This window comes from Salvia hispanica, chromosome 4 (genome assembly GCF_029641045.1).
Source record: "Salvia hispanica isolate PSC_SH4W2 chromosome 4, Shi_PSC_v1, whole genome shotgun sequence".
Classification (NCBI taxonomy): domain Eukaryota; kingdom Viridiplantae; phylum Streptophyta; class Magnoliopsida; order Lamiales; family Lamiaceae; genus Salvia; species Salvia hispanica.
The window spans coordinates 16,767,918-16,794,908 of NC_142695.1; the positions used below are offsets into that span (position 1 = coordinate 16,767,918).

General features: G+C 38.9%; 3 protein-coding genes and 1 pseudogene across 3 annotated transcripts; 3 read left to right on the forward strand and 1 right to left on the reverse strand.

Annotated features, from left to right (window-relative positions):
* Nucleotides 1–7,179: 7,179 nt before the first annotated feature.
* On the forward strand, nucleotides 7,180–8,327 carry LOC125192329 (polyadenylate-binding protein 8-like). The gene is made up of 4 exons (XM_048089872.2): nucleotides 7,180–7,333; nucleotides 7,541–7,714; nucleotides 7,792–7,995; nucleotides 8,076–8,327. Exons 1-4 carry the CDS (start codon nucleotides 7,214–7,216, stop codon nucleotides 8,310–8,312), a joined length of 735 nt encoding a protein of 244 aa, XP_047945829.1. The 5' UTR covers nucleotides 7,180–7,213; the 3' UTR covers nucleotides 8,313–8,327.
* Nucleotides 8,328–13,503: 5,176 nt separating this feature from the next.
* On the forward strand, nucleotides 13,504–14,964 carry LOC148927368 (uncharacterized). The gene is made up of 3 exons (XM_089056570.1): nucleotides 13,504–14,055; nucleotides 14,145–14,327; nucleotides 14,440–14,964. The coding sequence occupies exons 1-3, from the start codon at nucleotides 13,504–13,506 to the stop codon at nucleotides 14,962–14,964; spliced, it is 1,260 nt and encodes a 419-aa protein (XP_088912696.1).
* A 1,116-nt stretch (nucleotides 14,965–16,080) lies between these two features.
* On the forward strand, nucleotides 16,081–16,718 carry LOC148927369 (uncharacterized; annotated as a pseudogene).
* A 7,467-nt stretch (nucleotides 16,719–24,185) lies between these two features.
* On the reverse strand, nucleotides 24,186–25,895 carry LOC125194755 (ferruginol synthase-like). The gene is made up of 2 exons (XM_048092985.2): nucleotides 25,023–25,895; nucleotides 24,186–24,937 (listed from the first exon to the last, which is right to left on the reverse strand). Exons 1-2 carry the CDS (start codon nucleotides 25,884–25,886, stop codon nucleotides 24,338–24,340), a joined length of 1,464 nt encoding a protein of 487 aa, XP_047948942.1. The 5' UTR covers nucleotides 25,887–25,895; the 3' UTR covers nucleotides 24,186–24,337.
* Between the last annotated feature and the right edge of the window lie 1,096 nt (nucleotides 25,896–26,991).

Below are 26,991 nucleotides of genomic sequence, written 5' to 3' on the forward strand. Positions count from 1 at the left end.
AATTAAGATATACTGTGTTTTTAGTCTTGAAAAAAATTACTATATGATAAATGGGTTATTTATAGATGATTTTAGGATAAGTCGAAAATTAAAATATTAAAAAAAAGGGGAAGAACATTGATATTTGGGAAAATGGAAATTTCTTATTAAATGCTAATTTTATTCGGTTTCTTAAAAATTAATATTGAAAGTGGGCGTCACTGACTCAACGAAAGCATGCCGGGGGGGTGTTGGGGGGGGGGGGGGGGTTGTGGTGGCGCGCTTTCTCGAAAAATGCATCTCCCCTTGCGAAACCCCTTGACATGCAACGGTGTCTTGCAGACGTCTTGTCTCGGCGGGATGAGACCGAGACGCCGGTGGGCACCGTTATGAATGCTCTTAGGCCATCCGCAATCCCATCCTTTTGTCAATTTCTTTCTTTCATTATTCATGAATTTGTTAGAGAATAATTTAGTTATTTACCTATATATTCTATACATAAAAAATATATATTAGTGTATTTTATTATTCTAGGTTCATCCAACTAGTTCTTCCCTATACTAGTAAAAATTGAATGATCCTTGAATATTTTATTCACACAACTATTGCAAAATTTAGTTATTTACCTATTTTGTAAAAAAAAATATACTCCCTCTATCCCTGATATGCATTTTTCCCTTTTTAGTCCGTTCCACATGAATATGCACTTTCTAATTTTGGAAACTCTTTTATCTCTATTGAGGACTCATTCTCCACTAACAATATTTTAATTACTTTATAATTTAGAATTCTAAATTATAAAAAAGGATGCATGTATATATATTTAATTTCTTAAACTTATTATCTAATAGAATTATAATAGTCATCCACATCTAATTGATTTTTTTATTACTAAATTAAAATTCCAAAGTTATAAAAACGATTACATGCATATATTATTAATTTCTTAGTGTTATCATCCAACGAAATACGAAATAATAATATCCATTCCATCCAAGTATTTTATTATTAATTCATCTTTAAAATTTTAAGTTGTAAAAACGACTGCATGTGTATATGCTACATCCAGTGGCGGAGCTAGAATTTTAACGATGGGAGGCCCAAATTACCATTAAAATTTATTGAGTGTGTTCAGTGCTAACGACGCGGAAACAACTTGAACGAGATCAACATAAAAGCCTCGCGTGAGAAATGGATAATGGAAAAATTAATTAGTGAATAGATTTATAGAGCATAGCACATATTTTACTACTAATATTTTATGATATATTTTCATATTAGATCAAAGAGTTATCATCTACTATTATAGATTTTTTTTTATCATAATAGGCTTCACATTAAAATTGATTTTATTAATATCATATAGTAATATTTTACAATATTTATGAAATTGAAGAATCATTTTATAATCTTAAAGTGTAAAATTCTTTCTTTTTTATGATTATAAATTTAAATGATTTATGTACAAAATTACTAAGGGAAAAAATCAATAAAAGTTTATGTGAGAAAATCCATAAAATATAAATGAATATGAGAAAACTAACAAAATTTACTAATTTGAGAAAATAAGAAAACAAGTCGCAAATGAATTATGTGTATAACTTTAAAATCAAATTTACAAATGTATAAATCAAATAAAACATAATTGAATACAAAATAGAAGAAATAGATAAAATCAAAAAATCCCAAGTGGGGTTTGAACCTGGTACCCATGAACAAGAAGGCAGAGTTCTACCCAACTGCACTGGCATTACATAATTGTAAAGCTACTTACATATATTATATTAAATAGGCAAATGGGTGAGGGGGCCAAAGCCCCCCCGGCTCCACCGTGGCTCAGTCCCTGGCTATATTCATCTTTGAAAAATTAAAATTTTTAAAATGACAAGAGTTTTAATGCATAATTTGTAAAGTATAAGAGAAAAGAATTGGTAAAATAAGATCAGAGAGGGAAAGAAAAATGGATAAAGTAAGAAAAAGTAGTGGAAACAGTGTTAGCAGATTGTGGGGTTCAAATCATGAAATAGAAAGTTAAAAAATTTTTATTTTTAAGTAACGATCCAAAACTAAAATAGTTTTAATTTTCAAGGGATAGATGTAATATTTAATTCTTAAGGGACGCCAATCCTATTGTTTATTCAAATAGGACGACGGGAATCTTAGATTAAATAATACAGCCACCGGAGAAAGAAGACTCATTATACTCACCACCTACTAACTAGCCCTTCAAATATAGAGGATATATTTTACGATCTTCCAAATATGTTTCTACAAATATTTTTACTCATACTTTTTCACATGGTTTCTTTACGATTCTAACTCAATCTTGGTGAACTTAGATATTAATGTAGAAGGATGGAGTAATTTTATTATCTATTTTAGAGTTGTATTGATTATCTAGTACATTCGTTGTATTGTCAATGATATATTATTAGTAAACTTTTTGGTTGTATTATCTCCTTGTTGACAGTGGATTTGTAGATAGATGAGTCTCGTGGTTTAACTTTACCTCTTAATGTTGGAGAGAGTTTTCCACGTAAAATCTTGATATTGCCATCTTTATTCTCGTTTCTGATTATTATCTCTTTAATTCGTCTACATTCGATGCAAATAAATTGTGCTCCTAACATATTCTTGCAAATTGAAATGATGTTTGTTTATCCATTGTGCATTGAATTAGGTCACTCCTTCCCAACACCTTGTAACATATGAAGCGTTTGATCCTATAAATCTATACATATATAAAAGGCGAGTTTTGGCCTTTCTTTGAAATATTTATAAGTTTTGTCCTCGTTCTGAAATACTTATAAGTTATGGACTAATTTGAATATTTGATAATTGGACATGATAATCAATGCATATAGTATTTATAATTCAATAATTAATTATTTAATAACCGATAAAGGTGGGAATCATAATTAATAAGCATCTTATTTGTCCATATATCATTTTGGGTATTACAAATGAAAATCTATCTATACATCTTCATCATATAAAAGTTGTGTTTTGAGTACTAATTTAGAATATTTTTAAAATATATTTGTATTAAACAATATAGTGTATTAATAATAATTATAGGATTTGTAACTTCTTTCAAAATTAAGAATTGTATTAGTAATAATTATGATAATTTAAACTGGCAGTTACAATCTAATCACATTGTTGTGTGGGGAAATAATTTTTGTTGGGTTAACCGTTAGTAATAAATAGAAATCCACCATGTATATATTGATGAATTAACATAATTTTCACACCGCGTGTGTATCTTAATTTATTTCAATATATTAAAAAAATTTATGTACGTACAAAATTATTTTTATGCACATAGGAAATCACTAACTCTCATTTAAGAACCAAACAAGTATATATGCGTATTACATAGGTTAAAAATTTTAATCAAAAACTCATCTATCTGCCATTTTAGATTAAAAGATTATCTCTTTTAATTTCATAAGTATCGAGTAATATAAAATTATTTTAATTAAATGTCATTTCATTTCTTTGTAACACTCAATTTAATATCCAAAAATTAATGCTCATCATTATTTTACCGTTACATATTTGCTATCATGAATTCTCTATGAGAATAGAATAAAAAATCAAAATATTAAATTCTCTTATAAAATTAATGTGTGTCCGTATATAATATCCATCCATAAATCAATTTTTTAATTAATTATTCAGTTTTTGAAACTCATTATTCACATTTAAAGGTGCAAATTTATGACTTTAATTTGGAGAAGTTATAAAGCATCTCATGGTTAATTTTTTATCTATAAATATGACATTTGAAGACTTACTATCTACACATTCCTACTTACCTCACACTTAAGTTTGATATTTTTGTTCATATCTTATGAAAAAAGGTCGACATCATGGAATCATTCTTCACCTTTCTCAATGATCTGGAGCCTTCCACAATTTATTTTGTTATCGAAGTTCGTTGCATCCACGTTTATGAAGCTACTGCTCATGGAGCCATAACCAATGCCATCGGGTTATAGTGTTTTTCATTACCGTGCGGTGTGTTGTTTAATGAGTTATTTTATGTTTGTATGCAAATTATATAAAATCATTAATTATATTTTTTTTGCTTAGGGCGTTAGCATTCAAGCAACTTTTCCATGAAGTTTACACGAAAAGTTTGGTGCAATACTTAAGGAAGTGACGTTTTTTCGTACAATTTCATGTTTATCATTTGTTGTATTTTCATTGTGGTTGTGTGTTTTGTTTTGTTTATTTGTTTTTTTTTTACTGTTCACAACGACAAATTGTATGAGAGAATGAGGTAGAGGGGCACAGTGTGGACGAAGGCCGATGATATGGTGAAATTTCTATGTAGCATCACAGCTGGCATACTCCTGTCCAATTTGCATATTCATATTTAGTCTTTTTCAATAATAATATTATTAATAGTCCTACTAATTGTGGATTGGATATTAGGCTATTCATCAAGTTTAGACTTCCCCATATTATTGGTCTTTATATTTTTGGTCTAATCTTCTTCAACAATTGTATTAGTCTGATGAACCGTAGTTTATTCCTTTTGTTATAAAGATGAGCTATTAGGCTTTTAAGTTTAAGCTTGCCTATATTATTGGTCCGTTATATATTTGGCTAAGCGATAGCCTTCACTAATATATATTACCATCTTTTTGGATCACTTATATAAGACGTTATTACTATATCCTCTGTCCCATGGTAGAAAATTATACTATATCAGTATTTTTTTTTCCACATATCTATATAAGTTGAGTTATGGAAGTATTAATGCTCTTATAAATTAAATAGTATATTATAACTTAATTCTTTTTTAATTCTTTTTTAAGTTTTACTTTAATATTGCCTGAATCATTTAGCTATTGTTTTATATTTATTCCATGTCAATTTTTAAAATTTGTTGTTATTAAGTGTGTCAATTAATAACAAAATAGTAATAAGTTAATTTGAATTAGTCTAATAATATTGATTTGTAATTTATTTATTCACAATTATGAAATTTTTGTATAGAAAGTAGTTCGTGAGATGTTATACTTTCAATTAATTCTAATATAGGAATAGTATTTTTATTTAGTACTCCATGATACATGGATTATTTATTTTTTTCTTTGAAGAACTTAATGAAATGATGTTATTTCAAATAATTTCCATTCATTTATTATGAATCAAAGCTTTCCAAATTTTTATGATTCATTCTTAATTATTTCATGTTTAATATATATGTTTTAGCCGTATAATTCATAGTTATTATATACATTTTTTATAATGTTTTAAATTTTTTGTAAATAATCTATAATTTAAAATTATTATTTTAAAATATTTAATCTGTGCATCGCACAGGTGTGATACTAGTTTTTATACTAAAATTTGACATTACAACTCAGATTGACTATAAACAACGTAAATAGCAAAACCAGAAATTTCATTACAATGCCTTCAGATTTAAGTCAAATCAAATAGTATATTTTATTTTACAACAATAGATAACCACAGTAAATTCGTAACCAAACTTCATATGACACCAAATATTTAAGTGGACAAAAGATGGATTCATCACAAACAAAGAAAACAGTACATTGTTACTCCACGCTATTTCTTTAATCAATAGCACATATGTCATCTTTGTGACTTCCTCCACACCACCATTTTAAACACATGAAGAAGTCACAATTGTCTGAAGCACACTGAAATCCAAGGGTACCATAAACCTTCCTTTTACAACAGACGCTGCAACACAACCTATTATTTAGTTGATGCACAACAGGGTGCGGGTGAAGTTCCCCTAAATCATATTGCTGCCCGAACATGATGTTCCGATACTTCCCCTAAAGCATATTGAAGGGTTAAGATGTGATGACGTTGTTGGTGGAATGGATGAGAGGGGAGCTCTACCGGCAACTGGAAGCAAGTTAAGTGGAGAAAGTAATTGCATTCTCCACAACTTATGTAGTAGTTATTTTGATGATGATATTGATCCGGTGCATCCATCAGATACTAATTTTGATTTTAAGCCATAGTTAAGATCAACATCATCATCATCATCATCATCATCATCACTATTATCGTTTTCTTCTTGATCATGCAGTGATGGTGAGATTAAACGTAACTGATGGTCGGGATTATGGAGTTTGTATTTACCTTTAACGATCTCATTGTCATGAGAGATGGCCGGTATTCCTAATTAGCAACAAAAGGTCCAATGATCTCTTCCGATGCGTCATTTATAGGAAACACAACAACATTCGTACCAACATCAGCATTGCTCCTAGAAAAAAAACACATAACTTGAAATTAGATGCGAATCAAATATTCGATTTCTTTTCTCCTAACTTTAAGTGGATTGTTTAATTATTTATGATCCAAATTGAACAATATGTGGCAAGAACGTGCTTTTGACTTTGAATGACTTGGCAAGGGAACAAAATAATTGACTTGAACATTACGTGAAATTCTTTCCAACTTGATCACTTGCAGCAACATTTCCATTCAAATTTCTGATTCAGTGTAGGAGACGAAACACCATTCGTGAATCATTCCAGAATCTCTTCAATTCCTAGCCGGTTCGGAGCTCCAACGACCCCGGTCACCAGCTGAATATTGCAGCAGAGACAACACCGGAAAGCTGCCGGGTTGAAGATCGATATTTGCAGTTCACAGCTCCGGCACCGCGCTGGATCTGATGCAGGATGAAGTCGGCAACTCGCCATTGATGACAGAGCAAATCCCGAACAGAATTGGCGACCCACCGAGTTGGGAGCCTGACGAAGCTGGCGACTGGTTGGTATTGCTGCCCCAGTTCACGAACAGAAACGGCGAGCCGCCGGGTTGGTTCTCCCACGAAATCAATTTTACAACGCTGGATTAATGATGAAATGTACAGTAGGACATGGGGGCTTGGTCTTGTGCTAATCTGACTATGAAGTCACAAATTTCTTCCGATCAGAATATAATTAGGATTTGTCAACATACTTATTCCTCTACTGAGCTGTTTTTTTTAATCTCCGAGATCATATAAAGTTAAAACACGTGCTCACAAACATCCAAGCCAGGGTATACCTGCCCTCTATTAACTATTTTTGAATTATTTGCTCAGATCTAGTTTTGCAACCTTGTCAATATACTACAATTGATTCTTAGTGTTTGCATATATGCTTCAAGTTTTCTCATATAATGACTTCATCATTTGTTCTGAAAACTGTGTTATGTGACTTATGTCTAGGCCCAATATTTGCAAATGAGGCCTGTAGCAATGCCACCTTCTATGACTCCTCGTATGCCTATGTATGCTCCTGGTGCACCTGGTATGGGGCAGCAGCTATTTTATGGGCAAGCCCCTGCTATTATTCCTCCTCAGGTGACATTCTCCGAGTTTGCTATGTTCTATATGTATTTTTAGCTGTAAAATTTTCATTTTATAATTGAACAGGGTGCAATTTTGGTAAGTAGTTTTTCAGTGTAATCATCCTTTTATATTATTTGAAGCCACATGCTGTATTCGATATGCATCATCTGTTGTTTGCTATCATCATTTGATAATTCTAATATTTGCAAAATGGTTTAGGCTGGCTTTGGTTATCAGCAGCAGCTTGTTCCTGGACTACGTCCTGGGGGTGCTCCCGTGCCATATTCCTTTGTGCCACTAGTCCAACAGGGTCAGCAGGGCCAACGACCAGGTGGGAGACGAGGAGGTCCAGGGCAACAAAATCAGCAACCTGTGCCAATGATGCAACAGCAGGTTCTACTCAACTTACTAAAGTTTTTAATCATGTGTGATTAAGTATTTTGCTGATCTTGATGTATTATTTTGTTCAGATGATACCAAGGGCAAGGATGTATAGGTACCCTGCTGGTCGTAATGTGCCAGATGCACCCATTCCTGGTGTTGCTGGTGGAGTGCTTCCTGTTCCATATGACATGGCTGGCATACTTCCTCGCGATGCTGCTATTCCACAGCCTATACCAATTTCTGCTTTGGCTTCTTCCCTTGCAAATGCAACACCTGAACAACAGAGGACGGTAAGCAGTTTGCCCATAGTGTACAAATTGTATTTGTTTCTTATCTTGTATAGTGTATATAATGTTCATAGTCTTAACAGATGTTGGGTGAGAACTTGTACCCACTTGTTGATCAACTTGAGCACGAGCATGCTGCGAAGGTTACAGGGATGCTTCTGGAGATGGACAAGACCGAGGTTCTTCATTTGCTTGAGTCGCCTGATGCTTTGAAATCAAAGGTCTCCGAGGCAATGGATGTCCTGAGGAATGTTCAGCAGGCTGGCAGCCCTGCCGACCAACTTGTTTTATTGTCGCTCAACGACAACCTTGTTTCTTGAAAATGATGGTCTGAACCACATTTTGCTAGCGAAGGGGTTTTAAAATGTAGGATTTGTGGATTTGTGATTCTTAAAGATGGTAATCGAGAGAGGTATAGGTAGATTGGTAAGACATATTGGAAGTAGAAGAACATAGGAAAATCTTTGTTGTGTATATTTCTTGTATTTTGAGATGCCTTGCCCTAGTATTTAAATGGATATTTGAGGCTCTCAGACTGCATCAATAAATACAATTTTGGAACTCTACACAACTAGGAAATCTACCATAATAAAAGAGTTCTGGGAACTCTAATGTATACATATATAAAAAGCGAGTTTTGGCATAATTTTAAATACTATATTTAGTTTTGGGTGCCATTGCAATTAATCTAAAATTTAGATACAAATTTAAAGTCACGTAGGGCAGTTTCATATGTACTATAAATGTAATCCACGATGTAATAAAATTAATGTTCCCAATCATGCGTTTAGGAATTTGTATTAGTACTCCATATAGTAAAATTAATTTTCCCACGCTGAAATTATATTAAACTTTATTCCATTTTTTAATGTATAATATGAAAAAAATAGTTTTAAAATTAGGAAATTAAAGATTTTTTATTCTTATTGTAAGGAGTGAATGAAAGATTTTGAAATATGATCCTAATTAATTAATTTATAAAAAGTAATAAATTTCTGTAATTGAATAACTGAAAAACCATATAGATTAAACACGCGTCTAGCAAGATTTATGAAATATACTTACATGACTGAATGAAAAATGGTGGCACACAAAAAATATTGTTATAGAACAAATTTAGCGCCCTTGAACGTTACAGATTTGCAAACTTAATTGAGTGCCTTGTGCACGTTTTTTTTTGCTAATATAATTTGCATATTAATTATTAAATCAATGTGATGCCGTTGCGCAATTAAAATTAATATTAGTAAATGCTAATAATGCCTAATTATTGCACCGCTTTGCTTCAAATGTATATTTAAATACCGAGTCCTCATTTTCAATCTCCAATTTTATGGTTATTTTCTTCTAAGTTTCTCTTTTGTTCTTTTCTTATTTGTTTATCCTTTTTAATTAGGTTTATTGGTGTTTATGTCTTCCTTCAGAGAGTAGGGATTTTGATTCGAATACAATTTATATGACACAGGAAGAAGAAAGAGAGCAACAAAAGGAGGAAGTTTTGCATGGTAACAATCTCTGTATTCTTTGAAGGTGTTATTTTTTCTATTATCTAAATTTTGTTCTGTTGTCCTTCACATGTGCAAGGCTTAATGCAAATAAGCATGCACTCCATGTCGACGATAATGAAAAATGAGCATTTAGCGCCAAAGTCTTGCAAGGACAGTAGTTGGGAGATAACAACACAAATAGGATTTGTGTCTATGATGTGGATATGGTGCTCATATCCTACTGTGTTTCGTTTCTTATCAATTCTTTATATGTTTGAAAATCTTATAAACGATCTATTACTTGTGAATACTAGCATAATCCTATTTAGACTATTTCATGCTTGGTTTAAATTTTGAAAATTGGAGAAGATTAAGCGTCAAACAGAAGATGGAGGCTTCTTCAAGCATGAAGAAGAGGAAGCTATCATTTTTTTAACCTAATTGAATCTATTAAATAGAAATAGGTCAATTTGATTGTTAACCCAATTCAATTAGTGGGTTTCAACATGTTACGAACGCCCCCGACGTCCCTGCGGAGACCACCAACGTGGTGAGGAGCGCGGCAGAACCGGGGCTATGCGAGGAAGAAGGAGCTGAACCGGATGCAAGCGACGGAGTCGAGGAACCAAGTAAATCATGCACGACGGCGGCGAGGGAATTGAGGCCAAGGGAGAACCTTTAACCGCCGGAGAAGTATCGCGACTTTGCTACGAAGTAGGAGGGAGTCTTTTAGTATTTTTTTCCTTGTTTAGTTATTTCTTTTTATTTTATTTTTTGATAAACTATTTTTATTTTGCAATTTCAGTCGGGCGAAATTATAAGCACCGTTCAGGTTTTCTTTGTTGGTTCTTTCCCGAATGGATTAGGTAAGTCGAACCAACCCTAGGGTCCTTAGTCTATAAATAGGGCTATTTCATTGACTTTTGATTTTATGAATGAAATATTTTTCCCAAGCTATCGTTCAATTCACTCATCAAACCCTAAGCTGTCGACGGGAAAACCCGCGCCAGCCTTTCAAATTACCGCCACCGTGCTCACCGAGCCGCCGGCAACCAGCAAATCTCACCGTAAGATAGATAATCGGAACCGTTACGGAGCACATCTGTAACATGTGGTGCTTTCATCCAGTACTCATGGCATCAAGCGTAGTCGGCTTAACCGACCCGCCTCCACCACCGCCACCACGCCCATCCGGCGCGAACGCCACTCCGATTGGCACATCGCGTAACACTGGAAAAGGTGTGGTTGGCCCAATCACCCAGGGTTTCGACATGATGACCCAAAGATTTGATAAGTTGGAATCCAGATTATATCGCACCGACCGGCGTGTCGACGATCCGGAGACTCCAGAGGATCACAACCTGGGACCGGGATATACACACGGAGAGGAGGACGATTGGGAGTTAGAGAATCATGACACCAAATTTCGTAGGGATTACGACGAAGTCGACCGATACCATAATGTAGGGCTCCGTTACCGCGGAGGCCAGGGTCGACATCGCCGCAGAGAGACAACGTTGGCGGCCGGCTTCAGAGGCCGAGGGGGACGAAATCAGCCCCGTCGGGGGGGGGGGGGGGGGGGGGCGAGACCTCCAATACTATGATCAGCGCCGCCAGCGTACTAATTGGGATGCACCTCGACACAATCTGGAGGACTGGGACGAGGATGATGAGCGGTGGGATGACCGTGACCCTACCAACTGGGATCCGCCGCAATGACGTGGCAGATATAATCGACATTACCGGGATCACCCAAAAGATATTAAGATGCGCGCGCCACATTTTGACGGCTCAGACGCACCAAATTGGATTTCTAGAGTCCAGTACTACTTTGATCATGTGAGGATACCAGAGTCAGAACATCTGCACTATGTTGTAATGTTATTTGATCCACCGCATCAGAATGGATATTTAACTACGACACTAATAATCCGTTGGTTTCCTGGGAGGAGTTTTTGGAGGATGTTCGTCATCGCTTTGATCCGCAAAGTTTCCGCAGTTACACATGCCTCATTGCGAAACTAGTACAGACAGGCACAATTGCGGAATATCATGAGACCTTTGAGCGTTATCTGAACCGCGTAGAGGATTTGTCGGAGAGGTCGCTCATACCAATTTTTATTGCGGGCCTAAAGCAGTCGATTCAGGAAAAGGTCGAGTTGCAAGATCCCCCTTCACTTTCTGCTGCGATGGCACTGGCTCTCCAGCTGGCGGCAACGCAGGAGGAACGACAACAACACTCCTCATCTTTCAATCGTAGGCAATGGCCCAACCGCGAGAATAAACAGTGGACGAATAGCGGACAGCCCAGCCCAACACCAACAGGGCAAGCGAAATCTGGGGGTCGACGCGAAGGGGATACTCCGCGAGTATAGCCGATTCTGGTTTCTAACGCAGAGAAAGCAGAACGGGCGCGACGAGGCCTTTGCTACCAATGCCCCGAAAAGTGGGTTGTTGGGCACGTTTGTAAGGTGAAATTATTGTGCTATATCAGTGAGGAGTTGGAGGATGTTGAGGAGACAGATCAGCCGGACAATACAGTGGATGATGAGGTGATCACGGTTGATCTTTCGCACTTACACACACTGAACGGGCACCCGAGCTCTAGACCATTTATGGTAATCGGAGCGATCGCATGGGCGGAGGTTCGGGTGTTGATTGATACAGGGGCAACGATGGATTTCCTGCACCCGCGTGTAGCGGCCTCACTACAACTGGAGCTGACGCCAATCAGGCCCTTCAGGGTGCTGGTGGGTAATGGTGCGTCCTTATTATGCACCCACGTGTCGCGCCAAACCAAACTAACAATGCAGGGTAATCTTTTTCCGGTCGACCTACACATCCTTGAGCATCATGGGCCAGATGTTATTCTAGGCATGGCTTGGCTGGAATCCTTAGGGAAGATTTCGGCTGACTTTGTGAAGAAAATGTTGGAGTTTAGCCGCGAGGGCAGGAAGGTGTTCTTGACAGGAGTGGCACAGGGTCCGACAGAAATATCACGCCAGTCACTGGCCCTTTTGACAGCGCATTTTGCGGATCACGAACTTTATGAGGTGGTCAGGATCGACCATGATGACGGGGGGCGTCGAATGATATTGAGGAGAGTTTTCCCCCAGATATCCCAGATTCGGTGCGACAGGTGTTGGAAGAGCACCGCGCTGTTTTTGCGCTACCGCGAGGCATGCCGCCGCGGCGCCAATTTGATCATCGGATCCACTTAGCGCCTAACACTAAGCCGATCAACGTTCGTCCATACCGTTACCCCTATTTCCAAAAGAATGAAATCGAGGCACATGTCCGCGACATGCTCGAGCAAGGCATCATCTAACGCAGTCAGAGTCCGTTCTCGTCTCCGGTGTTGCTGATCAGTAAAAAGGATGGCACGTTTCCTTTCTGCATTGAAACTGATGCTTCGGAGACAGCCATCTTATTGCTTTTTTTAGCAAAAAATTGGGTCCGCGGCGGGAAGTGACATCTACATATCATAAAGAATTGTATGCAATTGTGGAGGCGGTCCAGAAATGGCGTTAGTACCTTCTCGGTCGGGAATTTATCATCAGGACGGATCAGAAGAGTTTGAAGGAATTATTGCAGCAGGTGGTGCAAGGTGGTGCAGACTCCGGACCAACATTTGTATGTCCGGAAACTAATGGGATTCAAATTCAGGATAGAGTATAAGCGTGGCATCACCAACAAGGCAGCGGATGCCCTATCTTGGAAGGAGGAGGGCGAACTGGCGAAGGTAACCGGGCAGAGCAGCGAGAATGACAATGGTGCGGAATCTCGGGAGGTGACGTCGCTGCTTGCATTGGAAGCGCGGCCCATACCGCGGGTGTTGGAGATGATCCGACAGGAAACGATGACCTTTCCGGCGCTGGTCGAACTCAGCCGTAAGATTGCGGCGGGCGAGGCTCCTCGTCACTTATCATGGGTTGAGGGCCTTATTTAATTCAATAGGAGGATCCTCGTGGATGGTAGTTCGGCGGCAAAGCGCGATTTGTTACGGGAGCACCACTGCACTCCTATGGCGGGTCACCCGGGGCACGAACGTACAATTCGCTTGCTGGCTGCGGCCTTCTTTTGGCCTAAGATGCGTAAGGATGTAAAGACGTTTGTCGATGAGTGTGTGGTGTGCCAGTCTACGAAGTACTCAACGCAGAAGCCGGCAGGATTGCTACAACCGTTACCCGTACCTTCGCAGGTATGGGAGGATGTGTCCATGGACTTTATTACAGGGCTACCGCAGTCTCGTGATTATACAGTGATTATGGTGGTGTTGGATCGGCTCTCGAAGTATGCCCACTTTGCTCCATTGCCGACGCGTTTTGATGCTCTTCGGATTGCTCACTTGTTTGTCAACACGGTGGTGCGGCATCATGGTTTTCCCAAAACACTCGTATCGGATCGGGACTCGGTGTTTTTTAATGCAGTTTGGGAGGAGATCATGCGGTTAAGTGGTACGAAGCTCAAATTCATCACAGCTTACCACCCACAATCGGATGGTCAGACGGAGGTGCGCAACCGTGGTTTGAAGCAGTATCTTCGTGCGTTCACGGCCGATAGACCTTCTAAATGGGTGAATTTCCTACCTTGGGCAGAGTTGGCCCTTAATTGTTTCCATCATGCCGCTTTGGGCACTTCGCCGTTTCGAGCTTTGTACAGTAGGGAGCCGCCATTGTTGGTGGCGGCGCCTCCCTCGGCAGGGACCACCCTAATGTGGCCGACATGATTTGCGAACGGGGGAAATTGCTCGTGGAGCTGCGCCAGAATTTGGAGCGTGCGCGCGCAAGCATGGCCGCCACGGCTAATCGTCATCGACGCCATGTGGAGTTCGACGTGGGTGATTTGGTATGGTTGAAGCTTCAGCCGTATCGTCAACACTCGGTGGCGAGGCCTATATCGGCCAAATTGAGTCGGCGGTTTTATGGTCCATTTGAGGTCTTAGCGAGGGTGGGTCCAGTGGCCTATCGTTTGCGCTTGCCGGAGGGGAGCCGCATCCATATTAAAGGAGTTTGTGGCAGGTGATGGTCCGCCGGAGGGTGTGAAGTTGCCAGATCAGTTCGAGGGCGATCGTCTGGTGGTCTCGCCGGAAGCTGTTTTGGATTCAAAGGTGATATGGCATGAGGGGAAACCGACGAAGCACGTTCTCGTGCGCTGGTCAGATGGCTTGGGTACGTCGACGTGGGAGCCAGCGTCCTCTATCATGGAGCGTTTTCCAGACCTCTTCCTTGAGGACAAGGAAGCTTCTAACGGGGGGGGGGGGGGGGGGGGGTTTGTTACGAACGCCCCCAACGTCCTTGCGGAGACCACCAACGTGGTGAGGAGCGCGGCAGAACCGGGGCTATTCGAGGAAGAAGGAGCTGAACCGGATGCAAGCGACGGAGTCGAGGAACCAAGTAAATCATGCACGACGGCGGCGAGGGAATTGAGGCCAAGGGAGAACCTTAAACCTCCGGAGAAGTATCGCGACTTTGCTACGAAGTAGGAGGGAGTCTTTTAGTATTTTTTTTCCTTGTTTAGTTATTTCTTTTTATTTTATTTTTTGATAAACTATTTTTATTTTGCAATTTGAGTTGGGTGAAATTATAAGCCCCGTTCGGGTTTTCTTTGTTGGTTCTTTCCCGAATGGATTAGGTAAGTCGAACCAACCCTAGGGTCCTTAGTCTATAAATAGGGCTATTTCATTGACTTTTGATTTTATGAATGAAATATTTTGCCCAAGCTATCGTGCAATTCACTCATCAAACCCTAAGCTGTCGACGGGAAAACCCGCGCCAGCCTTTCAAATTACCGCCGCTGTGTTCACCGAGCCGCCGACAACCAGCAAATCTCACCGGAAGATAGATAATCGGAACCGTTACGGAGCACGTCTGTAACACAACACTAATTAGCTTAATTTGTATTTGTATAACTGTATTCGGCTAAATTATTTAATGCTAAGAAATTATTCTAGAAGGTTTTAGGTCTTAGGGTTTTGGGTTTCCATAATTTTCTAGATAGATTTAGGTTTTGAGTTTTAACATATGGATTTGGGTTTTCCATTTATAAATAAATATAGAATGACCTATTTATATAGGTGACTAATGAGAAATCAATTAAGAATAAATTATGGAGTATAATGAAAAATAGAATAAAATTTCAAATTTTTATCATACAAATCGATTAGGACATTGCCTAACCTGTGATTTTTTTTTTATCAATGTGAAACACTTTGTACACAAACAAATATGCGTACATTATTAATTATAGTGATAAATGAATTAAACTATAATTTATATTTCCAACTCTACTGATAAATTGAATGTATGAAATTTAAATTCTTAATTCTGTTATTAACATAAAATCTAATTTAATCTAATTTTAGGTTTATTAATCATAAACAATATTTGCATGTTATATTGCTGATGAATCTATTAAATTTATTACTATTATTTTTTTATAAGATTAAATTATTATTACATACATATTTATTTATATTAATTTCTTAAAATTAATGATCCGTGCATAGCATGGGTGTTACACTAGTACAATAAGTAATGGACGACTGTTTTATGACTTATTTTTCCAACACTCCCCCTCAAGTTGAGCAACGGTATCTCCGATGCTTAACTTGCCAAGAAATTCTTTGAAGACTTTAGGACTCAGCGCTTTGGTCAATATGTCCGCAAGTTGCTCTTCAGATCTGACGAATGGGAATTCGATAATGCCACTCTCAAGTTTCTCTTTGATGAAGTGGCGATCAACTTCGACATGTTTAATCCTGTCATGTTGGACTGGGTTTTCTGAAATGCTAATTGCTGCTTTATTATCACAGAAAAGTTGACTTTTCCATGTAGGTGGGAAGCCAATTTCTGTTAACAATCCCCTAAGCCAAAGTATCTCCATTAAGCCACTTCTAATCCCTCGAAATTCGGCTTCAGCACTTGGTAGGGCTACAACTTTCTGCTTCTTGCTTCTCCAAGTGACTAAGTTCCCTCCAACAAAGGTGAAATATCCTCCAGTAGATTTTCTATCGACCGGGTTGCTTGCCCAATCGGCATCGGTGTACCCATCAATTTCCAAATCTCCATTTTTCTCCAAGAATATCCCATAACTGGCTGTTCCCTTTAAATATCTCACAATTCTTATGACAACATCCATATGATCTTTCTAAGGCTGATGCATAAATTGACTGACAACTCCAACTGCATATGTGATGTCGGGCCTAGTATGAGAAAGATAGATAAGTTTACCTACTAACCGTTGGTATCTTTCACGGTCTGTAGGCTTAGCTCCATCTACAATCTTTAACCCATGGTTGGGTACCGTTGGAATTTCAGCAGACTTGCAATCCAGTAGTCCTGTTTCAGCTAGCATATCAAGTACATACTTCTTCTGCCTTAGGAATATTCCGTGCTTGGATCTCAACACTTCTATTCCTAGGAAGTACTTCAATGCTCCCATATCCTTCATTTCAAATTCCTTGAACAGATTCTCCTTTAGATTTTGGATTTCTTCGGCATCATCCCCGGTTATGATCATGTCGTCAACATAGATGATTAGACAAGTCATTTTCCAATTTCTCATCTTCAGGAATAGCGTGTGATCCGAATGACTCTGTTTGAAGCCATGTTTGAACATTGTCTGGCAGAATCTTCCGAACCACACTCTCAGGGATTGTTTTAGCTCATAAAGGGTCTTTCTTAGTCTGCACACTTGTCCTCTTCCAAATTGTTCAGAAAAACCTGGGGGAACCTCCATGTAGACTTCCTTGTTTTTCTCAAGTTCTCCATGAAGGAAGGCATTTGTAACATCAAACTGGTATAATGGCCATTCCTTACATGCAGCTATAGAAAGAAGAGTTCTTACTGTGTTAAGTTTGGCCAGGGGGGAAAAAGTCTCTTCATAGTCTACTCCATACACCTGAGTATATCCCTAAGCAACCAATCTTGCCTTGTATCTCTTGATTGAACCATCTGCACGTCTCTTTATGGTGAAGATCCAACGACATCCTACTGGTTTCTTTCCGGGGGGCAAAGTACACTTCTCCCAAGTCTCATTTTTTATCAATACATCGATCTCCTTCTTCATGGCCTCCCTCTAGTGTTTGTGTTTCATTGCCTCCTCAAAGGACCGTGGAATTTCTTCTTCTTCGTAAAGTGCTGCTTCAAATGCCCTAGTCATTTCGGTAAGGTGTCCCTGGGTAAGATTTGCAACAGAATACTTAGATTTCCTTCCCTTCCAGTCTGAAGAATATCGTCGAGGAGGAACGCCTCTTATACTTCTGTGGGTAATCTGCCGTGTCCTGTTTCTTGTTCTGTAGGTGGCTCATTTGTATCCCCTCCGGTTTCCTGTCACTGTTAGTGGTTTCAGGCAGGGTACTAATAGTGGGATCAGAAGCATTTACCTCAGGATTCAAAGACTGGTTAGATAGCTCGGCAGTGTCGTGAAGCGACATGTTTTGTTCTTGGGGATTTGACTGCCTTGTGGTACTGATAAGATCCTTTGTTGGACTGTTCTCTGTGGCCGGATTTTGGTCTAGGAGGTTAGTTTGGTTGTCACTGAAGGAACTGATAGCGGAAGCGTGCGTGAGATTATCATAATTTAATAATTATTAATCGCACAAATAAATCACATAATAATTAGATCTATTTAGCAGATTATTTAGACAAAATCTATTCGCGTAATTTTCACATGTATTATGCTCATAACTTGAATTAATCATGCTTTAAGAATATTGAAACCTAAAGCATGCTTTTCTACAGAGCAGAAATAATACCTAATTAATTCTCCAAAGAATTGATGATGGCTAGCAGCTTCTCCACGTGACGCTTTGAATACTAGACCACGGATCTTCTTTCTGGTTCCCGAACTGTACTCCAATATCAGTGTGGGCTGATCTCACCGGAATACTAGGACTTAAATAAAGAAGACAGAAGAATCCTTCTCCACGGAGGAGAAAAATTCGAACTCCACTTAGAAGAGGGGGACAAAAATTTTGTGCTAGAATAATTGTATTTTCTGTCTCCTTTATTCTCCTATTTATATTAAGTTCCTTTTGGGTCCAGACAAGGATCTATGGATGGTTTTGGATATGAGCTCATCCAATTTACTTTTTACTAATTAAATTGAACCCACAATTTAATATAAGCTTTAATTGGAATATTACGAGCAGCCAATACAGAAGTAATATTGAACTCTCTCCATCCAAATCCGAAATTATAAGTAATCCGGGTTTCCGTTTTAACTTTCATTTCCCGCGCTTAAGATAAAAATATCCATTAATTAATTAATGTCTGCTATGGACTTAATTAATTAATTTCTTATTAATTCCAAGAGTGGACTTATCATGAAACGCTTATTTATTGTTCATAGAGTAATCAAACTCCAACTAGCTAGGTTCCGAATAATAAAACCTTGTTTCGCGCTCCTCCTGAGGACATTATCAAACGAGACTCACCTCGCGCACGATTCAATATAATAGCAATCCTAGCACTAGCAATCACCACTACCCAATATATCAGGATAATTGGGTAACAAAAAATCCGCACCATTTGATAAGTCAAAGTAATACATAAATACATAATCAATACCGTATGCTCAATGCTAAACTACATTGATTAAGAAACAAATATTTATCAAGACCTCGCCTTTCAGTAGATAGCCCAAGGACAAGTCTTGTTTGCTGTTAGATCCGTTCAGTGCTTTACCACACCAATAGATCCATTCAGTGCTTTACCACACCAATGTCATCTTATTTCAGTAAGGCTTAGAAATATGCGGATTGACATTACAACCTTTCACGATGGATACTCTAATTCCATCTAGGTTGTGAAATTCTTCTTTTTCTTTGTTTAGGACTGACCGTGTTACCTTAAAGTGGACGCCGCCCACAACCGGTCTACTAAAACAAAGACTTAGACTTTGTTAAGTTAACATATATATTTAAACATGCAATTGACATCCATTAAATGTAAAACATAACAACATTATGACAAAAATAATCTGTTTTATTTCTTGGAAAATAAAATAAGAGTTTTACAATATTCAATCACTCGAAACGTGATTTCTAGTATACAAACTCTAACAATCACCCTCTTGAATATCCTCCCTGATAAGGCTCGTTTCATGCGTTGGTTTTGGGTAATATTATATGCTTTTGGGGGAGATAATGCACAAATTTTGAGCTTAAGTGTGCAGAAATCTGCTGGACCCAGGAGTTTGTGCTAATTGACCTGGCAGATGCAAAATAGCTGATTTTGAAGTAAAATACCAAAAGTCGTCGCTCGGACCTAGGAGAATCAGGAAGTTGACGACAAGAGTAGAAATGGAGCAAAAGCGCAGAAAAAGTCATCTACCTGGTCAAGGAGACAGAATGGCGGAATGGAGCTGAAGCGCAGAAAAAGTCATCTACCTAGTCAAGGAAACAGAATGGCATGCTGACATGAAGATCCTCAATTATTGCAAGGGTAAAATGGTCAAAAACCGACAAGAAGTTGTCTTAGGGTTGAAATTAAAGCCACTCTATAAATAGAAGCTTTCCACAATGAAGAGGTAGCGCTTAACGCTGTCGTAGTTTAGGTAGGAAGCTCTCGTAGGCGCTTAACGCCACTGCTCTCTTAGTTTAGTTCGATAGTTTGTTGTTTTCTTGGCTTAAATATGTAGTTTCATCGGAGGAATTGACGACTTCACCTTTGGATCTCGACTTATTTTCGGTTTTATGAAGCTTCAGTGTTTATTTTCATGTTATTGATGCTATTTACTTATGTTTCTTGGATGTTTTTCGCAATTGGTGACTTAGATGTTTAGATCTATGTTGTTTACATGATTTCCAGTAGTTTAGAGGATGAGATTTAGTTGTTCACGTGCTCGATTTTTGAGATCCGTTAATTGAGGTGCTGCACGAAAGGTAATCTGTGTTCATTTCGCTTTCTGCTTGACCCAGTACCGTAGATCTGGTAGTTCTAGCTTGAATTTCGTGTTTACGTCTCGTTTTGATGCATGCTCTGTTTTATTTCGTCAATGGTGTTAAAGCTGTGTCCCATGCTCTGTTTTTACTTGGTTTTTTTGGAGAAGATGAAGTAGGAGTTAGTTAGAGAATTAGATCTGCTTTTTGCTTTTGTTTTTTGCTTTTGTTTTTTGCTTTTCACAGCTTTCTGCCAGCCCCAGCCTGTTTAGGGAAAAATGGTCTCCACTTGTTTTTGCATCTTTGTCTGCCTATTTTGGGAAAGTTTAAGCATGTTCCTTCAGTTACAAGTGTTCTAGTCAGTTTAACTCCAGTTTACAAGTTGCAAGTGTCCGTACTTTTCCCATCCTCTAGGTCAGGTAGATAGAGTCCAGTTTAATTTCACCAGGTCAAGTAGATTTAGTTTAACTCAATGAATGCGTTGCAGCAGCCGACCCCTTTTCCGCTTGTGCCGTAGAAACAATCTCGAGTAGGTCCATAGTCTCTGTGGTTCGACCCCGCTCTTGCCGCTTATACTTAGTAATATTCGTTACACTAGTGGGAAAATTATAAATCTTGTTGAAAGGAGGGAAACGTGCACATGACACACGTGCAAAACCCCGACCCTTTACTCCCCCTGAATGGTTTCTCACCAAAGAGGTAGCCAATTTAGTGCGTCACTGTTTGGACTTTTTATCCCACTCTCCCCCCGACTACTACATTGGCTATAGAAATATTCATTCTCAACAAAGTCACAGTTCATAGTAACATACATGCGATCTGTTGAAGGGTCATAACATCTATATCCTTTCTGATTCTTTCCATATCCTACGAAGACACATTTGACTGCACACAGTGAGAATTTATCCCGATCATGCTTGGGTATGTGAACAAAGACAGTACAACCAAAGATTTTGGGTTCGAGAGTGAGGGAAGAGGGAATTGAATGTTGGGAAGAGAAGACCTCTAGGGGGGTTTTGAAGTTTAGGATTCCTGTGGGAAGACGATTGAGGAGGTATACGGCTGTGGCGATAGCTTCTGGCCAAAAAGACTTAGGGATGTTAGACTCGATTAGGAGCGCACGAGTGATCTCAAGGATGTATCGGTTTTTTCGCTCGGCTACCCCATTCTGTTCGGGTGTATATGCACACGATGTTTGGTGGACAAGGCCTTTTTCAGTGAAGAAGGTTTGCATTTTCGAGTTCACATATTCCCTCCCATTATTGGATCTAAGGATTTGAATTTTGGAATTGTACTGGGTTTGGACAAGACTATAGAACTGAGTGAATTTCTCAAAAACTTCAGACTTTGTTTTCAAAAAATAAATCCAAGTCATACGAGAAAAATCATCAATAAATAACAAAAAATATCGAAACCCTTGTCCTCCAGTAACCGGAGTAGGACCCCACACATCAGAGTGAACCAAAGCAAAAGGAGATTTTTCTCTAGTGTTGTTTAATTTGAAAGAATGTTTATGGCTCTTTGCCAAAACACAAGTTTCACAACTCAAAACATGCCTAGAAGAGACTAGCTCAGGAAAGAGAAGGTGAAGATATCCTATAGATGGGTGCCCTAACCTGCGATGCAATAACCAAATTTGTCTATCAGTAAGCCCATGAGTTAGCATCGCAGTACTTTGTTGGGCTATCTCATCCACGTAGTACAAGCCATGCCGTTCAGTGCCACGCCCAACTATCGTTCCTGTCTTGATATCCTATAACATGCAAAAACGAGGCTGCATTAGCAATTTGCAATTGAGATCCTTTGTGACATGACTCACAGACAAAAGTTTATGGGACAATGAAGGAACATAAAGACAGTTTGAGAGGTGAAGAGTTGGTGAAATAGTGATAGTGTCTGCCCCCGGTACTTGTGCTAAATCCTTGTTTTGTAGAATGGGAAATTTCAAGGAAGTCTGATGCATCAAAGGACATGGTATCGGTTGCCCCACAAACAAAAATCCAATGGTGGTCTTTAGGTCCTATAGCCGAGGAAGATGGAGAAAGTGTTTGCACAGGTAATGCGAGTGTTTGGAAAGTGTTTGCACAAGTAATTGAGGGCTGGAATTCAAAAACATGGGGTTTATGTTCAGAATTTTTGAGACTTGGGGGTGTTTCAGTATTTTGGACACATGTGGGTTTTTTGTATAATATTTCAAAACACTGGGGTGGGTTAGGAAATTTTTGAATTTTCTGGGATGGCTTTGGTAGTTTCAGAATTTTCTGGGGGGGGGGGGGTGTTTGTGAGAAATGTTTGAGGCGGGGTCGGATCTGGGAGGGTGTATAAATTGAGGGGGTTTTCTGCAATGCGTGGGGGGGTTTATTTGAAAACCCCACAGAAGATTTTTCAACCATAGCCATTCCCACAAAAGCTTCTCCCGCCGTCGTTGATACTGCTTCAACCGCCTCCGCCGTCGCCGACGATGATTCAGCCGCTGCCGCTCTGTGACGTATGCTGCCGCCGACAGGTGTTGCTTCTTCCGCTGCCGACGCTGCTGTCTGTGACAGGTGGAGCAGCTGTCGCCGCCGACTCTGCTTCAGCCACCGCCGCTGCGTACGTCTTCTTCGGAGTAGGGAAACGAACGTCTGTTGGTGCAGTCTTAAGCTTTATCTCGGGAGTTTCTTCAGCTTCTTGATCAGTTGCGTCTTCAGATTCAACAATGTTTCTACTTTCTTCGCTGGGAGCCGAGTTGGAGTCATTAACAGAATTGGTTTCCTTACTTTCTTCACTAGCAACATTTGGGGATTTCTTAGGAATGCAGGGGCTCATGGCTGTTGTTGCATTGACAGCCTTGATGACAAGGTGCTGGTTGGCCTTAGTGGCATAGCTGTGGCGCTTCCTGAAAGTGAGCTGCTGCATTATTTTTGGGTGTGAATGAGTTGCAGAGAGTGGTTGTGGCTATGGCGGGAGAGGATTAGTTTCTACGCCGAAGTTCTTCGGCTAGTAGGAATTTTGATTTTCAATTGTGTTGGCTTTGTACAAATCAATTAGATTTGAGATTGTCTCGATCAATAGCTCGAGAGTGTATATTTGACTGACCTCCATTTGAGGTTTTTTGTTGATATCCTGCTCTGATACCATTTATAGGTAGATTGGTAAGACACATTGGAAGTAGAAGAAGATAGGAAAATCTTTGTTGTGTATATTTCTTGTATTTTGAAATGCTTCATTACCCTAGTATTTAAAGGGATATTTGAGGCTCTCCAACTGCATCAATAAATACAATTTTGAAACTCTACACAACTAGGAAATCTACCATAATAAAAGAGTTCTAAGAACTCTAATACAATAAGTAATGGGCGGCTATTTTATGACTTATTTTTCCAACAGTGATACTCTCTTTGCCTTTTGGTTTCCGATTCCTTTTCTGGATTTAATTTAAAATTGTCGGTTTTGGGATTTAATTAGGTTATTTTGGAATTTGAATTTTAATGTGAGTGCACTTTTCTATCTGGTCGCTTTGAATTCTTACTTATTTTTGCCTTTTTTTTTTTTATTTTTTATTTTATTGTTATCCACTTATTTGGATTTGAGACGTCCACATATGTTGGCCTGTCAGGTTACTTGTTTCACTATTGTACGTTATGTCGTTATTACTATCAAACTATTATCAGTTTATGTGTCCTAGTGATAGTAATAATAATTATAAACAAATTAAATTATGATTCACGGGCATAATGTAAAAGATTAATGTTCATAGATTAATAAGAAGAATTAAAATAACAGAATCATATTAGTACATGGCAAATAACACACCAACCTCCTTAAGAATGTTCGTTGAATTATAAACAAACCAAACTAAATATTTATTAAAGTAGAGATGGAGATATAACACACCAAGATCTCATCCAAATTTATTTTTATTAAAGTAGGGATAGAGATACGACACACCAGATCTCATCCAAGTTTTTAAAGTAAAAAAGAGGTCTAGAATTCAGGAACAACAGAGTGGAATGGCCTTGAGAGGAACTGCCTTGTGCAATGTCAATCCGAACTCCTCCGTGGTGTCATATGTCGCCCCTCCTTCCATTTCCCATTCAAAATTGTGAAGTATAGAGCCCAACAGCAGAGACAACATTCTATCAGCCAAAGGCAAACCTGGGCACATTCTTCTCCCCGACCCAAATGGAATAAACTCGAAATCTTGGCCCTTGAACCCCATATTGTTATTTAAGAATCTTTCAGGTTCAAACAAACTAGGGTTGGGCCAGATGCTCGAAACTCTGCCTATAGCCCAAGCGTTGACGAATATCTTGGAATGTTGGGGAATTATGTAATCCCCAATCTTGACCTCACGATCCACCTTTCGAGGAACCAGTAACGGAGCGGGAGGGTGGAGCCGTAATGTCTCTTTGATCAGTGCTTGCAAGTATGGGAGTCTTGATATGTGTGATTCATCAACTTGGTTCTTCTCTCCAATCACACTTTTCAGCTCATTCTTTGCATTACTCATCTTCTCCGGATTAACTAGCGGTTCTGTCATTGCCCATTCCACTGTGCTTTGAGTAGTGTCTGATCCTCCAAGAAATAAGTCCTATATGAGTTGTGCAACCATGTATGCTTTTAGAATATACTAGTATAATATTGAAAGAAATGTTAGAGAGAGAGAGAGGTGTCACCAAAAACAGATGTTGAATGTCCTTGATGTTAAAGTCATACTCATCAGATCCCTCCATGAGATCGAAAATCACAGCAAACAAATCATTCTTCCTCTCCATATATCTTGATTCAAACCTCTCTTCAATTATCCCTCCCAAAACACCAAGCAATCTTGCAATGTAAAACTCCGACCTCTTCTTGATCCTCTGCGGATCCAACCACTTGAGAAACGGGAAAAAGTCGGCCACATTAGGAGACCCGAAAGTCATCAACACGCCCTCGACCGTCTCCTTTAGCTGCTGCGTCGCGCCGGATTCAAACTCAATCAAATCCACTGAGAAAATAGTCGCGCTCAGAAGATTAAACGACGTCACAAACACCGCCTGACCCAAGTCAACGGCTCGCCCCCTCGCGCTGCACTCGCGCAAGTAATCCACCAGCCTCTCTACCTTCTCGCGCCGGACTCCCGCGTCGGCGTCGAGGCGCCGCGTCGAGAACATCTGCTCTCTGCACAGTTTCCTTAGTTTTCTCCACCTCTCTCCAACCGGTATGAGTCCGAGTGAAATCTTGTCGAAGCCGTGCACTTCGGATGCCGCTGGGATGGTGCGGCCGGAGAAGGCTTGGTCGTGCTCTTGCAGCACCAGTCTAGCGGAATCTGGCGACGATATGACGACGGTGTTGATGCTACCGAGCTTGAGAGACATCACAGGGCCGTAGGTTTTGGAGAGGTCGGCGAGAGACTTGTGGGGGTTCTGCCCTAGCTGGAGGATGTTTCCGATGATCGGGAACGGGTATGGCCCCGGTGGAAGGTTCCGGCTGCGGTGGCGGAAATGAGACCATGCCAAAATCGATACAATTACCGCGATCAAGAGTGAGAGGGCCATAAAGCCTTTGTTACTTAAATAATGAAGTCCTTAGATGTGTTATTTATACAATGAAGTCTTTTGAGTGTGTTTTCAATGTTTATTTTTGCGAATTAATTTGTTTTTTCTTTTTTGTTTTTGTTTTAATATTTGATAAATATTACTCCCTCCGTCCCCATAATTTGTCACTATTCGACCCGACACAGGTTTTAATAAATGTAATAGAAAGTGAGTTGAAAAAGTTAATGGCATGTGAATCCTACTTTTATATATTAATTTAATAATAAAATGTGAGTGATAATGAGTTAGTGGGATATGAAGTCCACTGTTAAAATTGGTAAAAGTGAAAGGTGATAAATTTTTAGGGACAGACGAAAATAGAAATAAGTGACAAATTTTCAGAGATGGAGAGAACAGTAACAATTAAAGTGAACTAATTGGAGTTTGTTAAGATGGGCTATGAATTTTTGCAGGACTCTCCTATTATGATTGCTCTTAGTCAGAACAATAACTACACTATTTACAGGCGTACTTTACTCCATCACTAATTGAAAAGATAACCTCCGCTACTATTCATCTGTTAACTATTTTCTTTTAACTTTTTTTGTGTATTCCATTAATTCATTTCAATAATTAAAAATACACGAATAAAAGATTACAATAAAAGATTACAATATAAAATTTTAACTTTAACTTCTTTTAACTTTTAACTTTTTTTGTGTATCCCATTAATCCCATTACAGGAATAAAAGATTACAATATAAAATTTTAAAAATAAAAAATCACATAATTTAAATCCGAAAAATGAACTGGTGTCTTGGATCATCATAACCGGTCTCATAATGATTCCGTTTTGAGCCGCCTTTCTTCAATCCCGTCGATGGCAGAGAATCTTTGAATATCCGCGCTCACTTGGTCGAAATGACGCTGAAGCATCTTCAACCTAGGGGGGAGTTCTTGCAGGCCGCACGTTATTGTAAGTTTCAGTCACCCTCACACAAAAAACATTAATTCCAGTTATGTTGGTTCTCACGATCGGATCCTCTGTAGTGGCGACTCACACTTCAAACAATTTCTTGGATTGGTCGTCTGATTCCGGATTCTGAATTTTCTTCAGGATTTTGGT

What these genes read in the sequence shown, in the direction of transcription:
- LOC125192329 (XM_048089872.2), top strand. Translation starts at nt 7,214, where the DNA reads ATGAGGCCTGTAGCAATGCCACCTTCTATGACTCCTCGTATGCCTATG. An exon ending in CTGCTATTATTCCTCCTCAG is followed by an intron (nt 7,334 to 7,540) that starts GTGACATTCTCC and finishes AAAATGGTTTAG; the next exon opens with GCTGGCTTTGGTTATCAGCA. An exon ending in CACCTGAACAACAGAGGACG is followed by an intron (nt 7,996 to 8,075) that starts GTAAGCAGTTTG and finishes TAGTCTTAACAG; the next exon opens with ATGTTGGGTGAGAACTTGTA.
- LOC125194755 (XM_048092985.2), bottom strand. Translation starts at nt 25,886, where the DNA reads ATGGCCCTCTCACTCTTGATCGCGGTAATTGTATCGATTTTGGCATGG. An exon ending in ACATTCAACATCTGTTTTTG is followed by an intron (nt 24,938 to 25,022) that starts GTGACACCTCTC and finishes CAACTCATATAG; the next exon opens with GACTTATTTCTTGGAGGATC.
- LOC148927368 (XM_089056570.1), top strand. Translation starts at nt 13,504, where the DNA reads ATGGCGGGTCACCCGGGGCACGAACGTACAATTCGCTTGCTGGCTGCG. An exon ending in CCGATAGACCTTCTAAATGG is followed by an intron (nt 14,056 to 14,144) that starts GTGAATTTCCTA and finishes TTTGTACAGTAG; the next exon opens with GGAGCCGCCATTGTTGGTGG. An exon ending in AGTTCGACGTGGGTGATTTG is followed by an intron (nt 14,328 to 14,439) that starts GTATGGTTGAAG and finishes GGGTGGGTCCAG; the next exon opens with TGGCCTATCGTTTGCGCTTG.